At 44.2% G+C, this 14,549-nt stretch overlaps 1 protein-coding gene across 1 annotated transcript in view; it reads right to left on the bottom strand.

Annotated features, from left to right (window-relative positions):
* Positions 1-9,956: 9,956 nt before the first annotated feature.
* The window catches only part of GFPT1 (glutamine--fructose-6-phosphate transaminase 1), a 42,487-nt gene continuing 37,894 nt past the window's right edge, over positions 9,957-14,549 (bottom strand). The window contains exons 18-21 of the mRNA XM_056860092.1: positions 14,144-14,271; positions 13,470-13,637; positions 11,758-11,919; positions 9,957-10,042 (exon numbers count right to left, since the gene is read on the bottom strand). Of these exons, the coding sequence (XP_056716070.1) occupies positions 9,998-10,042; positions 11,758-11,919; positions 13,470-13,637; positions 14,144-14,271 (503 nt within the window). The 3' untranslated portion in view covers positions 9,957-9,997. The remainder of the gene's footprint in view (positions 10,043-11,757; positions 11,920-13,469; positions 13,638-14,143; positions 14,272-14,549) is intronic.

Raw genomic sequence — 14,549 nt, forward strand, 5'->3', positions numbered from 1 at the left:
AGTATTAATGATAGGAATAATGGGAAGTTGAATTGCAAATTGAAGGGCTAATTGAAGGACAAGCAGTGTTGATGTTGTTGGACCACTCGGTTCAGTATATCAGCACATTATCTGAAACAAGCATCGTGCATCAGCTTCAGTATGGACATGGGACTCTTGTCTCACCATCTTCCAATGCTATTTTGGTTTCTGCTTCTCTTTCCTGGCAAAAGGAATAATTCAGACAGCCATTGAATGCCTGGTACCTTCTTGAAATGCTCATGCACGTCCGCTCTGTCATGTTGTACATGAATCAAGATATGAGCAGGTTGGAAGAGCTCTTAAGATTACTTTTGCAGCTGGTTGCCAAAATCTGAATCTACCATATAGCAGGTGTGCTTGACTTGGTAAGCTCAGGTAGGAAGCATGCATACGTGCACACACACGCACAGAATCATGTGGACTAGCCCCCAATAATGGGGGAAGGGAGGAATCTTCATAGCCTCACATGCAAAAGGGCAAAAGTTTGCTAATGCCCATTCTCAGCTGTGTCACTCGATTTTGCTGTGCTCAGGCAAGACACAAAAACACCCTCAGTATCCAGAGAGATGCACTGGTTGCATTTCACCCATTATCCTTTATTTATGGGCACGAAACCTGATTGCCAAGCCTGCTTCTGCATAAATGTCTAAAACATGCTTCTGTAATACCTATGCTAGAAATAAGTTAAGACAGTTGAATTGTTTAAGGCCATACTCCCAAGTCCCTGGTGTGATATGGTTAGGATCAGTTGTACCAAAAGAAAGCAGGCATCCCAACTTTTTAAGCCTTTTGTAGCCACTTCTGTAGCTGGAGGTCTATTTAAATGCCTTTCCGTAGAATAGTTTAAAACATTGGGCTGACCAAGTGCAAAAAAAAGGCAAAGGACCTGATCCAGCAAAAATGAAGTACTTCCAAACCCACTTATTTTAATTTTCACTTTCTGAACCATTTTCTATCAATGTGACTTAAAAGTGTTTCAGTTTGGCTGACTCAAACCCCAAGTTTTCATTCTCTTTGGGTAAAGAAGTTCCAAGCAACAGATAAAGTGGGGCACAACTCAATGGGCACTTCTGTGAACAGATCAGCAGGTTATAGATGATAGTGGCCACAATGTACTATGAGTTCTTGCCTAGGTAAGCAGATCACTTGAGTGCTCTGAGACATCAAGAAGTGCTCGGGCTGCAGTAAAGCATAGGCAAGCAAGGTACTCATGTTCCCACTTTCCAGTGTTGACTCTCCCAGTTATGGCAATTCGGCATCTATGCTAAAGAACTGTGGGCCACTTCTTAAGGGAGATGCATGAATCTGTCAGTTGGATTTTTAACAGAATTAGACACACAGAGTCCATCAGTGGCTATTAGCCCAAGAATGGCTAAATGGAACTGCCATATGGAGAGGTAGACCTCAGGATACCAGGAACAGTTTGCAACTATTTTGGGTCTTCCCAGAGACAGCTGTTTTTCTGCCTTTGAAAACAGAAGGCCCAAATAACTCCTAGGCCTTACCCAAGAGGGCAGTTCTTATGTTCTTCCCTCATTTTCTAGTGTGTTGTATTCATCTGCTGCACTAACAGAGTTATCCTCATAAGGTTCGATCTTAAGCCTGTACCTATGCCTTGGTCCAAAATCACACAGTGTGTGTGAGGCCCCCCACTCCTGTGGCACCAGCGGCTATCCTGAGCAGAGGACTTTCTTGTGGTTTCTATACTAACGTAAAGTATCACTCCTTATGGTAGTTGTATTAGCTCTGCTCATCTTTGGTTCAGGGCTGAATTGACCGTATGAACAGTACCATTAAAGCAATGTCACACTGAGCTCTGCTCATCATATTTATGGTGTCTTTCAAAAGAGAGAAAACCCAGAGATCAAAGCCAAGTTGACCAGCCTCCTGGGAAAGGATTCTCTCCTTTTTACGGAGATGTTTGTTAAGAGATGCCGAATAACCAGCATGGAACTCAATTGCCATTGACCCTACCCCAACAGCTGCTTGATCTGCTGGCAGTACAAAGCGGCTTCTTGAAACAGCAAAGACACCACCCAGATGCTGCCCTTGTTGCATACCTCTCCCGAGAGAGCCATTGTTTTTGGTTTACAGATTGCAGTCAGGTCAGTCACAAAAGACTACTTTGCGATTGTCAGGGACGCCCTGACAAAAGATTTGGCTGGATGCAGTTAACAGGGAATGGACATCACCTAGCTGAGTAGCATGGCTCAAGGTGAAGAGCCCCATCCGCCCAGAAGGTCTCCTGTGCAAACCCGGATGAGACAGACAACTGTGCGTTAGCGCAGAACCTGGCTGTTGCAACGGGGCTTGGTTGGGAGAATTTCCTGGTGGGTTTTGCCCAGAAAGTGTAAAACAAATGGGATTAGTGTAATGAAGGTGTTTGGGATAAAGTTTTACTCTTCATAGATCCTTGAAGTTGCTCAAAAGTTTGGAACAAAAAATGCTTTTTTAATTTTTAAAATGCCAAGATAATACCTTTTAGTATTAAATGAGCAGAACAAATCCGGAGGAAAGATGTATTTTACTGCCTCTGTTTTTATTAAAAAGGAATTTTGTTTTCCCTACTTCTGAATTCTTAAGTTTAAAATATGAGGCTGGGGGAAAGGGGGAGGGGACTAAAAAGTGTACATCAGGCCAAGGAGTTACTCTTTTTATGTATACTAAAAGTCTCTGCACATGACATAAAAGCAAAATTCCGTATCTGTGGTGTATATATTATTGCATGCTTGCCATATTTTAAGTGGAAGCATTTCCTATCGTGGATAAAAGATCTCGTTTTTTTTCCAAGTTGTAGTAAATTATTATAAAGCCAGTGATATTTCATGGCATGTTATTGTATCAAGCTGTGCTTGTTTTTTGTTTTTTATTTTTATTCTTCATGGTTTTATTGCTTTTATTAATGTATAAATATTTCCTGTTATTGACGAGCACCTCCTTTACAGACCATTAATTGACCTCCCAAGGATTCTTGGTGATTACTTCCACTTGAGCTATTGAGAGAGGCTCTAAACAGCAGGGACCTGTTTAAATGAAGGGGAAATTAGTTCAGTGGGCCCTATCCACTAAGCACTACAATTGCATAATCTCATTTGGCAACATGTGGTAATGTAGGGTTGCCATCCTCCAGGTGGTGGCTGGAGATTTCCTGGGATTACAACTCCAGGCAGTAGAGATCAGTTCACCTAGAGAAAATGGCCACTTTGGACTCTATGGCATTATACTTCACTGAAGTCTCTCCCCTCCCTAAACACTGCCCTTCTCTGGCTCCACCCCCAAAATCTCCAGGTATTTTCCAGCCCAGAGCTGGCAACCCTATGGTAACATGAGGCAGGGATGTTTTGACATCATTAAGGATGGCAGATAAACCACTTGATACCAAAGGACACAATCCACCAGAAAAGTGTCCTGCCCAAGTCCTGCTGCAAGAGCTTCACAGTACAGCTGTGTAGCTCCCATTCCTGTCTGATAGGACAAGCTCAGATCTTCCTGGTGGATTGTGTGTAAATATGTGGAGGTTCTGTTTGGATTTTCTGCTGCAGGCATCAACCCATTTCAGGCTGGCCCTGGTAGGGATTGCGCCTTAAAATCCACAAGTGACAAAGGATGAATTATGGGAATTTAGAAGCCCATCCATCGAACGCTTACTTACAGCCGGACCAACCCTTTAACAACATATGGTCCTTAGGTTTCAAAATTCAAGGCCGCTGGATTTAATGACTGATATTTTATGAAACTCTGAAGCAATTTGACAGTAGGTAGCATGCTAGTAATGTAATTGCTAGGTTGGCCAATGATAAATGCGTCTTCAGAGGCCAGTATCCTTTAGCTATAGCTGCAAGAATTCTGTTGGCTATAAAGCCCTTTCCAACAGCTCTGATCACACATCAGTTCAGTGGGAACTGCTGGGGTTAAATATGGAGGCTCAGGAACTCTTCCATCCGTGGGGTAAGAAGCTTAGCACACCTTGAGAGGGCCATTCAGGAAAAACTCACACTCAAACGTTTTAGTGTGAATTGTAGCCTACTGAATGGACTGAAAGCACCTGATGCTGCCAATCTGCCCCACACTGGGAGACCACCGGAAGGCCTACAGATGCTGCTCTTTCAAAAGGGAGAGCTGGAGGCAAATGCCAGAAACATTCCCCCAGGTTTGAGCGTATATAGAAATGCCGGTTTAAGAAGAGCTGCTGTCCAACTTTACTCAACCAGAGGCAAGCCCAAGATGTTTTGGTGCCTGAGAGAGAAAAGCCAACAAGGTTTAAATGTGCATAACTTTGGCTGGATGGGGCCCACAGTCTTTGATGCTACTAGATCTTTGAGACAATTAATGTTAAGTAAAAGTGAGGTGGAACTGGCTGGCATACTATATACAGACATATAGGACTGTATATATGTATCTTCTCTTACTAGAAACTCTAGGAGCTCATTATTACAAATATTCCAAAAGTAGCAATTTCTAATCAAGAGTTCCTTTATAGACCAAAAAGAAAAGCAAATGAGAGTAAAGGGTGCTGTGCTGCCTCTTTTCCAAATTTTCTGGAAAAATAGCTGTTTTTTGTTGTTTAGGGCTTGTGTGTTCTGACTGCTTCATATTCCCAGATGTCGCAACAGTTGAGCAACTCTTGAAACCGGGTCATGGTGGGCCAGCAGGCTCACAGACCTCTTAGTCCTAGCAGCTAAAAAAGACAGTGGTCAACCCCATGTCACATTTTAGAGTGACTGGCTGACCTGGAATTCTTGTTGGTTACTGCAAAGAAGAGGAGATGGGAATGTAGCACCTGATGGAGAAGATGCAAGTAAGGAAAGCTTTTCTCTGGTGGATTTGGCTACCTCTGGGACAGGAGATGAGCAACTGGTTATTCAGGCAGAAGATTGTTATTCTGTGCAATTGACTTGTTTGCATGTGTCATTTTTAGATACAGTCATTACTCTTTGCCAGATTTGATGTTATTAAATACCTACTTTGAATTCTGTTTCTGAATATTTTATTTACAAAATAGGGTACGGGAAGCTATGCAACACCAATGCTGAGGCTGTGAATTCCAACAGTGGCTGGAGGGGCTTGATATGTTTTTTGATTGCTTAGTCATTCAAGGAACAAGTTGCTGATTCATTTCTGTGAGGGAAGGGGAAATTGCCAATTTGGTTGGAATTAGCCACACACGTTTAGGACTGGAAAGAAGTCCAGGGTTTAACAGAAGCAGGGAGGCTGAAGGCAATGCATTAACAATGGACTGTGAAGGAAGGATCAAAGGAGAAGAAATCTTCAGGAAAGGGGCAAAAGAAATAAGCTATTCAGAGAAAGGGACTGAGTTGTTAAGATGAGGAGGAACTTTCTCAGAGACAAAAGATGGACAGTGGAACTGAGCAAAGGGTCACTTTGGGTCTGGAGTCAAAAGGTGAGGTGCGAAGTTGTGGCCTTCTTCACAAGAGGACACTAATTTTTTGAATCGCTCAAAATTCTTTAATTGTTCCAGGCCCCATAGCAGCCATTTAGTGGTGGTACCTACTGTGTGTGTTTTGCTGTCAAGTCACAACTGACTTATGGCAAGAGACGTTCAGAGGTGGTTTGCCGCTGCCTGCCTCTGCGTCATGCGCCTGGTATTCCTTGGAGGTCTCCCATCCAAATACTTGCCAGGGTCGAGGCTGAGAGTGGGGGGCTGGCCCACGGTCAGGTTTCCTTGGCAGAGTGGGGATCCAGGTCCCATAGCAGCCATTCAGTGGAGATGTTGACTACCATATCTCAAAACGTCCACAGGCTTAAAACCTCGGGGAGCCCCAGTGAAGCCCCAGGATGGGGCAATTCTGCAGAATGAAGGTAAAGAAGCAGCAGGTAAGGATTTGAACAAGCCTGCCAGTTCTTTGGCATCAACTACTTATTCCAGTTTATTGCCAGGCACTGGGCTCCATTCATCCTAGTGGGCATGAAGTTGTCCCCCCCGCCACATGTGGGGACCTCCTGCTGCAGAAGTATAGAGTTTGAAAATGAATCTTGTTAAAGGGTTGAATCCTGTTAGGGGGTTAAATCCAATGTATACAGGCTTCAGATTACCAATTCTTGAAACCAAAGCTGAAGACTGGTCACATAAAAGGGAGGAAACAGCTAAAAAGCAAAACCTTGCTACAGGCAATGTGCTCTAGAAACATTTATACATCCAGAATTATCATGAAAGCAGCTGACAAACACAGCAGCTCTAAGATCAGTGTGTATCAGTCAAGACAGAATTCAAATTAGCAGGATGTGCAATTTTCATTCCTCAGTTCTCATACATGCATACCTGTGTATGCAAGCAACTAAATAGTGTTTGCTGTTCTAATTCACAGTTTGGCCTGCAGCTTCCAAGTATCTTTGGGTTAAAAGTTTTTCATGTTTAATGTTCCTCCTAGAACAAGAAATACCAAAGTCAAGGTTAGGCTGGACATGTATTTTTATTCAAAGGACAAGATACAAAAAAAAAGGGGGGGGAAAGGTAAGCTGAGAAACAAAAATGGAATCAATGGACGTCAACTGACAAAGTTAAAACTGTGTGGAGTAAACAGCACAAAACAAGTACAGAATGGTCCCATAAAACCAGATAAGCCATGTGTACATTCAGAAGGAGAACAGCAGAGAAAGAAAGAGACCTAACATTTGCCAATCTGCTCTAGTTTTACACCTACCATCTTTATTCAACATCTTCATACAAGGACTAGTAATCAGGTATGTCAGTTATATTCAGCAGGAAGAAAACAGAAGGCCGCTGGTCTCTAACAAAGGGCTCAGTCATTGCCACAACAAATGCACTAATGTCCAAGCTTTGGTGAATTGCTGAGTTCCTTGAATCCACCATTTCATAGACTTCCTAACTCCTGTGTCTGCAATATGCAGAGCAAGGGTGGGAAAAGTGATGCCAGGGAAGATCAGCAGCCTGCAGTTCCTCAGCATCACTTTCCTCTACCATCACTTCCAGTTATATAAAATGTAGCTTACTGGACCACGCTTGCCCCTAGGAGGTCTCAACTGCCCATCTTGAACTGAGGTTTCTCTAATACACTTAAACAGAAGTGTTGCGATTCCTTTTCTTACATACATCCAAAAAGAAGCCTCTCCCATTGGGGTCGTTTGCAGTAGGGCTTTCTCCAAGATGGCAGTCAAGTTGTACTTCTCATTCTAGAAGGCCATTTAATGTAGACCCAACAAGTAGGAAGAGATGATAGCTCTATTCATACCCCTTGAGGCCTAAAACAGGCTCTACCTCCTTGCTTAGGCTGTCCTACAGGGTGTTCTTCTGTGTATCAAATGACTACCCAGAAAGAATGATCTCCAGCACTTTGACTTTAGATGCCAGACATTTGCAATATGACTTGACAATCTGAAAATTACATATGGTTATCCCACATTCAACTGTATTTTTAATAGTTAACTGAAGGGCAGGCAACATTTCATTTCTGGCAATTGCAATGAAGGCTGAACATGAGCATAATTGTTTGAATGTTCACAAAGACATAACATGGATCACACACCCTGTCATCCTTGCTCAGACAGACTGCCATTCATAGACAGTGCAGGAGACACAACAGCTTGTATGTTCCTCCCCATCACTATACAAAGTGGTGAAGAAGGACCCGCATAATTGTCCTGATAAGAAATAATGAAGCCCCCTTATTTGGCAAAATTTTTGTTTCATTTCTGGACAGCTTGCACTTTTGCCAGCCTTCAATTACAGCAGGGAGGACAGTAGCCCCAAGGGATAGTGTTAATAACCTTCCTCTTCTACTTTTCCTCACCAACAATTTGACACTAAAATCTTAAAAGGTTTCCCAAACCGTTGGAAAGTCAGCATGCATCAAGTGACAGATGGCACCATGCAGGTGCCAAGGAAGGTGTAGTCTGGTCCTTGAGAGACCCTAGGTTTGTCATATTTGCATAATTCTTAAGGAGTTTCAGAACTAGACAGCCCTGCTGCAGCTCTCTTGTCTACAGGTCATCTTTGGCCCTCCTATTATATTGCATTTCTCTCTCTCTCCTGTAGCACTATGGCATATACTTAAATATCTTTAACCCCTCTTATCTACTTTACAGATATCAGCAGTAACTAGAAGAATGTGCATTTCTCTTGCTAGGGCAATAGTAACTTGTTCCCCACTGACTGGATTAGCACTGTCTGAAGTCCAAGTGTTTTCTCACTTTTGGAAAAGTGAAGGAGTACATACCCTACACCTACCATTCTTTGACCAGTCCAACATCACTCAAACTTTGCAGACCCTTTTTGTCTTACAGAGGAAAAAAACTATACATAGCAGCACACCAAAAATTATTATTCACATTAAACATAACTGCTACCTAATGGGAGTTGGGGGTAGAAAGGGATTCCCCCTTGTTGTTCAGTATTCTCTCACTCACTACACAACCTCAACCAATCTGATCACGTAGGGAACATAGGGCCACTTGGCGCCCCCTGTTAGCCTACTTGCCTGGTAACATCTGCTTGCTGCAAGTATGGGCAGTAGGACAACAGTGGGGTCAGTCCAATCCTTTTGCCTGGAAAAACAGGGGTGCGTTCTCTTCTTCCTTACAACTGGAAAACACAATGGGCCCTCTTTGAATCCATCAAAAAAGAGTATTTTTTTGTAAGGGGCCAAGTTTTCATGAAAAACACCACCTTCTCCCATTTTGGTAAAGCACTAGTATCATCACCTACCCTGTAAATACCCCTTCCCTCTTCACAGATGATGGAAAACAGCAGCCTGTCCTAAGCCACTGCTGACCCAGATTGAGAAACAGGTGTGTATTCCAACTCCTGGAATACACATACATTGATAGACTCAAGGAGATAGCAGAGAGCTGTAAAGGACTGTCTGGAATAACTTCATTACCAAATCCAGGTTTCTTCTGTGTGGACCAATACAGTTTGCTTAACAGCTTGCCATAATAAAAGAACAAGGCAATACTGCATTGCAGGACTCAGCACATAGAAGATTATTTCTGCTCTGCCAGCAGTTCCTGCCCAGAAAACTCCGCCACCAGCTCTTTGCACAATAGTTGCTCAGATCCCTTTGAGCTCTCAAGGGTCATGCTACTACCTTTCTTCCTCTAATAAGTACATTTGGCACAATTCTAATGTTACCTTGACACATGGCAAAAATCACTGCACTACAAATATTTCTTCTGAATGCACATGATGCCCTTGTTGTGAAAGATGCTCCTTAAAAGCCAAAGGTTGCTCTGGAGCAGAATATGCTGATTTCATCTCCCCATCTTGCAATGACTAGGGCAAGCACCTTATGGTGACTTTGCCACATCAAAAACAAACACAGGAATTGGCCCTCAGCCAAGACTCTGTAGGAATACCCAGGCAAAGCTCCCTCTTTGAAGACTTGGGAGTACTTCAGTCCCCTACAGTGGGTTTTTTTTGCAGTCAGTGTACAGTGGATCCACGTAGAACCAGGCTGACTGAAAGAAGCCATTTGTGAGGGATCAATGCCACTGTGCTTCTCTCGGCAAGCTGCATGAATCTTTATTGCTAGAAGCTTGGGAGCGCAGGAGTCCGTAAGAATGAGAGGCCCTTCAAATCAGCCAGTCCCATGTGGTGACAATGAGCACAATGTCTGAGCGTCTGAGACTTCTACAGCTACTTCTTTACCAACGTCCTTCTTCAAAAGATCTTAGCAGTCTGAAAATACCACAGCGAATGCAGTAGCGATGCAATTTCTCACTCACTAGGGAGGCCCGAACAATTTCACCAAGCTTTTTTTTGTTTGTAGAAGAGAAGACTACTTTGAAATTATCACTCAACAGTGCTATTGGAATAGCTACATATTCGACTTTCAACTGTCACAAATGCAACAGAATTAAAGATTATTGTACAAAGGGAACAAGATGTGATAAAGGGGTCTTTTAAAATCAATGTCCTTCAGAACCAAAAAGCAAAACATAAAAATAAAAGAGTCTCTTTGCTGACCTCTGCCAAAATCCTTAATGAGTGAAAGATATTCTACTCAACTGTAACCGATTTTGCCAGATTTCTTGGAAAGTCAACCTGGAAAAGCAAAACAACATAGAATTCCCAAGTAAATAATGAGCACTGGACTGTTTTAAAACTTCATATATTTATACTTCACAGTACATATTAAATAGGGAGCCCCGTGGCACAGAGTCATCAGTTGCAGTACTGCAGTCCAAGCTCTGCTCATGACCTGAGTTTGATCCCAACGGAAGTCGGTTTCAGGTAGCCGGCTCCAGGTTGACTCAGCCTTCCATCCTTCCGAGGTCGGGATGTGATGTCACCCCATGGGTCAGGAATGACCCGATGCTTGCACAGGGGACCTTTACCTTTTTACATATTAAATACATGGGTTGCCCTCTTGCGGTTAGTTTGCTTCATAAGCCACTAAAACCAGTACTTAAACCAACTTCATCCCACTGAAGCTGATAGGCCCAAACAGAATTGCCATGAAGAACTGCAGGTCTCAGAGGCTTGTGAACACGGCTCTCCGCTCTTCTATATGACAACAGAGGGGGTGAATTAAATGCATTGTATGACTTGGGCCTTTCTTCAACAGCTCCCATCGCCAATACAAGTGGCAGGCTCTATGCTCTCTTATTTTCAGCAAGGACTGACCTTGATCCCAAGTCTTGCCTGGTCCATCTTTCACACAAGTTATAAGGCAGCTACTCTTTCCCACAGCCTCTCCTATTTCCCTATAACCCCGAATACTGCCTTTCTTCAGATTATGGGGCTAATACCGTATATACCCGTGTATAAGCCGACCCGTGTATAAACCAAGGTGCCCAATTTCTCCCCAAAAATGGGGAAAAATTAGGCACCCGCGTATAAGCCGAGGGCCGGCTTATAACCCCTCCCCCCCCCCCCCCGCAGGCTTACCTGGGCTCCCGGCAGCAAGCTGCGCGGGCCTGGCGGCGGCGGCACAACTGGGCGAGGGCCGGGGCAGCCTCCCTGCAGCTGCAGGAGGCCGCCCCCGGCCGCGAGAAGCGGCGGCGCGGCCGGGCGAGGGCCGGGGCAGCCATCCCAGGCCGCCCCAGGCCGTGAGAAGTAGCGGCAGCGGGGCTGGGCGAGGGCCGGGGTAGCCTCCCTGCAGCTGCAGGAGGCCGCCCCAGGCCGCTCTTGGCAGCAGGAAGCGGCGTGGGCCCAGCGGCGGCGGCAGTAAGTTCCCTCCTCCCCCCTCCCCTACCGTATTGACCCGCGTATAAGCCAAGTTCGGCTTTTTCAGCCCTTTTTTGGGGCTGAAAACTCGGCTTATACGCGAGTATATACGGTACATTAAAGTTAGTTTACAAAAAGGAAACACACAATTTCCAAACAAGTTGCCACCGAAGCAACACTCTTAACTAGACCCACTGACATGTGGCATGTTTCCTCATTTTGAATACTCAAAATGCCAGCATGCTTCACTATGTAGCCCTGCTGTGCAAACTGGCTTTAATTTTTAGGGGCTGCTAACATGGAGGTGTCCAGTCCTCTAAGGAAGTACAGAAAACCTAACCTGTGAATGTGGCAGAGACAGATTTAAGAATGAAGTGTACTAAACTAGTGTCATCTTCAGTATGAAGGGTCTATGTTAGTCCAAAGGATGGACCCAGAAAAACAGTTCTAGCTAAACAATCCTCCATTAACTCTTGCCAAGGAAGGAATAAGAGCGACCCACCTCATGGGACTAGTGTGAAGAGGAAAGAAAAACAGCCTCATCCTTCTGGAACCGGCTGAACTACAGATTGTGAATGTGGACTACTTACATCATAGCCCCTGAGGACTGCAAGGTGGAATGCCAGAAGCTGTAAAGGGATAACACTCAGGATCCCCTGAAGACAGTCCACAGTGTGAGGGACTTTGATTGTTCGCTTATTGTTTTTGATGGTCTCAATATCTTCCTTGTCACAAATCACCACAGGTCGTCCCTGGAAGAAGCCAAAGCATCAAGAAATGTTGCAAAGAAATCCGTTTTTTTTTTAGTGTGTGTGTGTGTGTGTGTGAAAGAAGCAGCATATTTCTCTCAGCTGAAATTCAGTCCGCCAAGCAGTACTCCCTTTTGTTGAAGCTAAAAGCACAAACTATATTACCACAGTAAGATAGGACACCAGTTAAATTAATGGTTTGACTTCCAAACCCTATGCGCCTTTGATGCATCCAAGTAACACTGGGTGATCCTCAGCAAAGGAGAGCCAGCGTGGTGTAGTGGTTAAGAGCGATGGGCTCTCATCTGGAGAACCGGGTTCGAGTCCCCATTCCTACACATGAGCGCCGGATTCTAATCTAGTGAACTGGGTTTGATTCCCCAATCCTCCACATGAAGCCAGCTGGGTGAACTCAGGCTAATCACAGTTCTCTCTGAACTCTCTCAGCCCCACCTACCTCACAAGGTGTCTGTTGTGGGGAGAGGAAGGGAAAGAGATTGTAAGCCAGTTTAATCCTCCTTAAAAGGTAGAGAAAATCCACATATAAAAACCAACTCTTCTTCTTCTATTCCATTCAGGCATGGTTCATTTTGCTATTCCAAACAGAAAATGGCACCTGACTGACCGGACATGCTTCAGGATTTACCACCATTCTCTTGGTTTATTTTATTTTAATTTCGTTTGAAAACATAAAGGCGCAATGTATTCTGTTTCACTTAAAGCCATAAAAGCCTAATGTAAATTGCTTGTGATCAATCTGAAACCCAGCAATCAGGGGTACCAGAACTGCAGCCATTCCAGAATCCATTAGAACCTCAAGAGAACCCAACTCTTTCTTTCTAAATCTCACGCAAGCATAGCAGTCACTCAGTAGTTTTAGAATTTGTATTTTTAATGCCTACCTTCCCAGCATGATCACTAAGGATAAAGCAAACATCAAGGGGGCAGTTGTGCTTGTCTATTCACATTTCTGCCCTTTACATATGAAGAAGGGGGTCTAATTTTGATAACAGAAGGATGTGGAAAAAGAAAGCTGACACCCCCCCATACTTCTTTCACCTCAGTCTTTCTCCACAGCCCAGCTTGCTCCCAACCTGTCTCAGAAGTTACAACTAAAGACTCAAAGTAAGGTGGGGGGAACAGGGAAGAAACAACTCCCTTCAACAGGCTTCTCCTCCTCTCACTCCACTGAGGCAGCTGCCTCCATTATGTCTAGCTTCGTGAGTGTGTCTTCAGCTTGCCCATTCTTGTCCTGAACTGAACAGGTAACTGAACTGAAGCCAGCCACTTTAGCACCAATTCTGTTCCTCAGCGATCAAAGAAAAACAGCGCCTACCACATTGCGGTCCAGAATTAAAGCAAAACGTAACTGTGAAAGTGAACTGGAGAGAATCCCTAAAGCACATATGGATGGGAGGGAGAAATGGATGCCTCTTTTCAACTATCAACTGTAATGATATCTTTCGTTTCCCCCCATCTAATACGTTACACCCGAGGAAGCACACACTCGCTTCTCTCTGTGCAGGGCTTGGAAAATCCTGGGCATCACTCACCTGCCGAGCCATAACTTGCTGCAAAGCGTTCTGGCACTTGGCATATGTGTTGTCCCTCATGATGATCATGATCACCGGCATCAGCTTGTCAACCAGCGCAAGAGGTCCATGCTTTAGCTCGCCAGCCAGAATACCTTCTGAATGCATATATGTGATCTCTTTGATTTTCTAGGGAAGAGCAGCAGTGCATTAGTCCCTGGCCCTCCCCCAAAATATTATCTCTTCTGTTCTAGGCCCTCCATGTGCTCTGCAGTGACTGCTATGAAGATGCAGCCCAGCAAGAGTCATGTTTCTTGGTCTACAAAATATCACAATGGAAGATTCTATATTCCTCCCAAGATAAGATATCTGGAGGTAGAGGAGGCTAGGAGAGATATCTGATGGTTGCCAGTGTGGCTCATGAGCAAAAAGCCATCTGCAGGGGCTCCATAAACCTTTTGAGTAGCTGTATGCCAGCTGGAAGACTGTCAAGCACAAAGAACCAGAAACTCGTTTTTAAAGTGTGTCCTCTCTCCCTCTTGGTTTTCTTGTCCAATCCCAGGTTTACTTTTTTATACCCTGCTTTTCTCCCCAAAGCAGCTTATAGTTTTGTTCTACCCTTCTCCATTTTGCGCTTGGAACCGTGGCCCCGGTTAAGCCCCTTTAATCCATGACCGAAAAGGGAGGCTCCTTACCAGAGCACCTTCTAGGCATGTTGCATAGTGATAGCCACGACCCATAATGAGGACAGACTTCTGGTGGTAAAGCTCTGTGGCCAGTTTCTGGATCTCATCATCCATGCTCAGCACTTCTTTAATCAAGTCTATGGCGAGGAGCAAAAGACAGACAATATACAAAATACAGATATAATTACATACAGAGAGTATTACTTACTCATCACGTCGGTTACATGCGTTCGGGAAGATTTGTTTTTGTACATGAAAACAAAACTGTTTACTGTATTTAAAACCATAATGCAATCTGCACGTCAGTGCATGGCTTCAGAGCCTGATCATAATCAGATGTCTCAGGGGGATTTAAAGGGACCTTTCGTCAATACTAAATATTAAGATGGGAGACTGCTTTCCTGAATTGCCCAAT

This window comes from Euleptes europaea, chromosome 14 (genome assembly GCF_029931775.1).
Source record: "Euleptes europaea isolate rEulEur1 chromosome 14, rEulEur1.hap1, whole genome shotgun sequence".
Lineage (NCBI taxonomy): Eukaryota > Metazoa > Chordata > Lepidosauria > Squamata > Sphaerodactylidae > Euleptes > Euleptes europaea.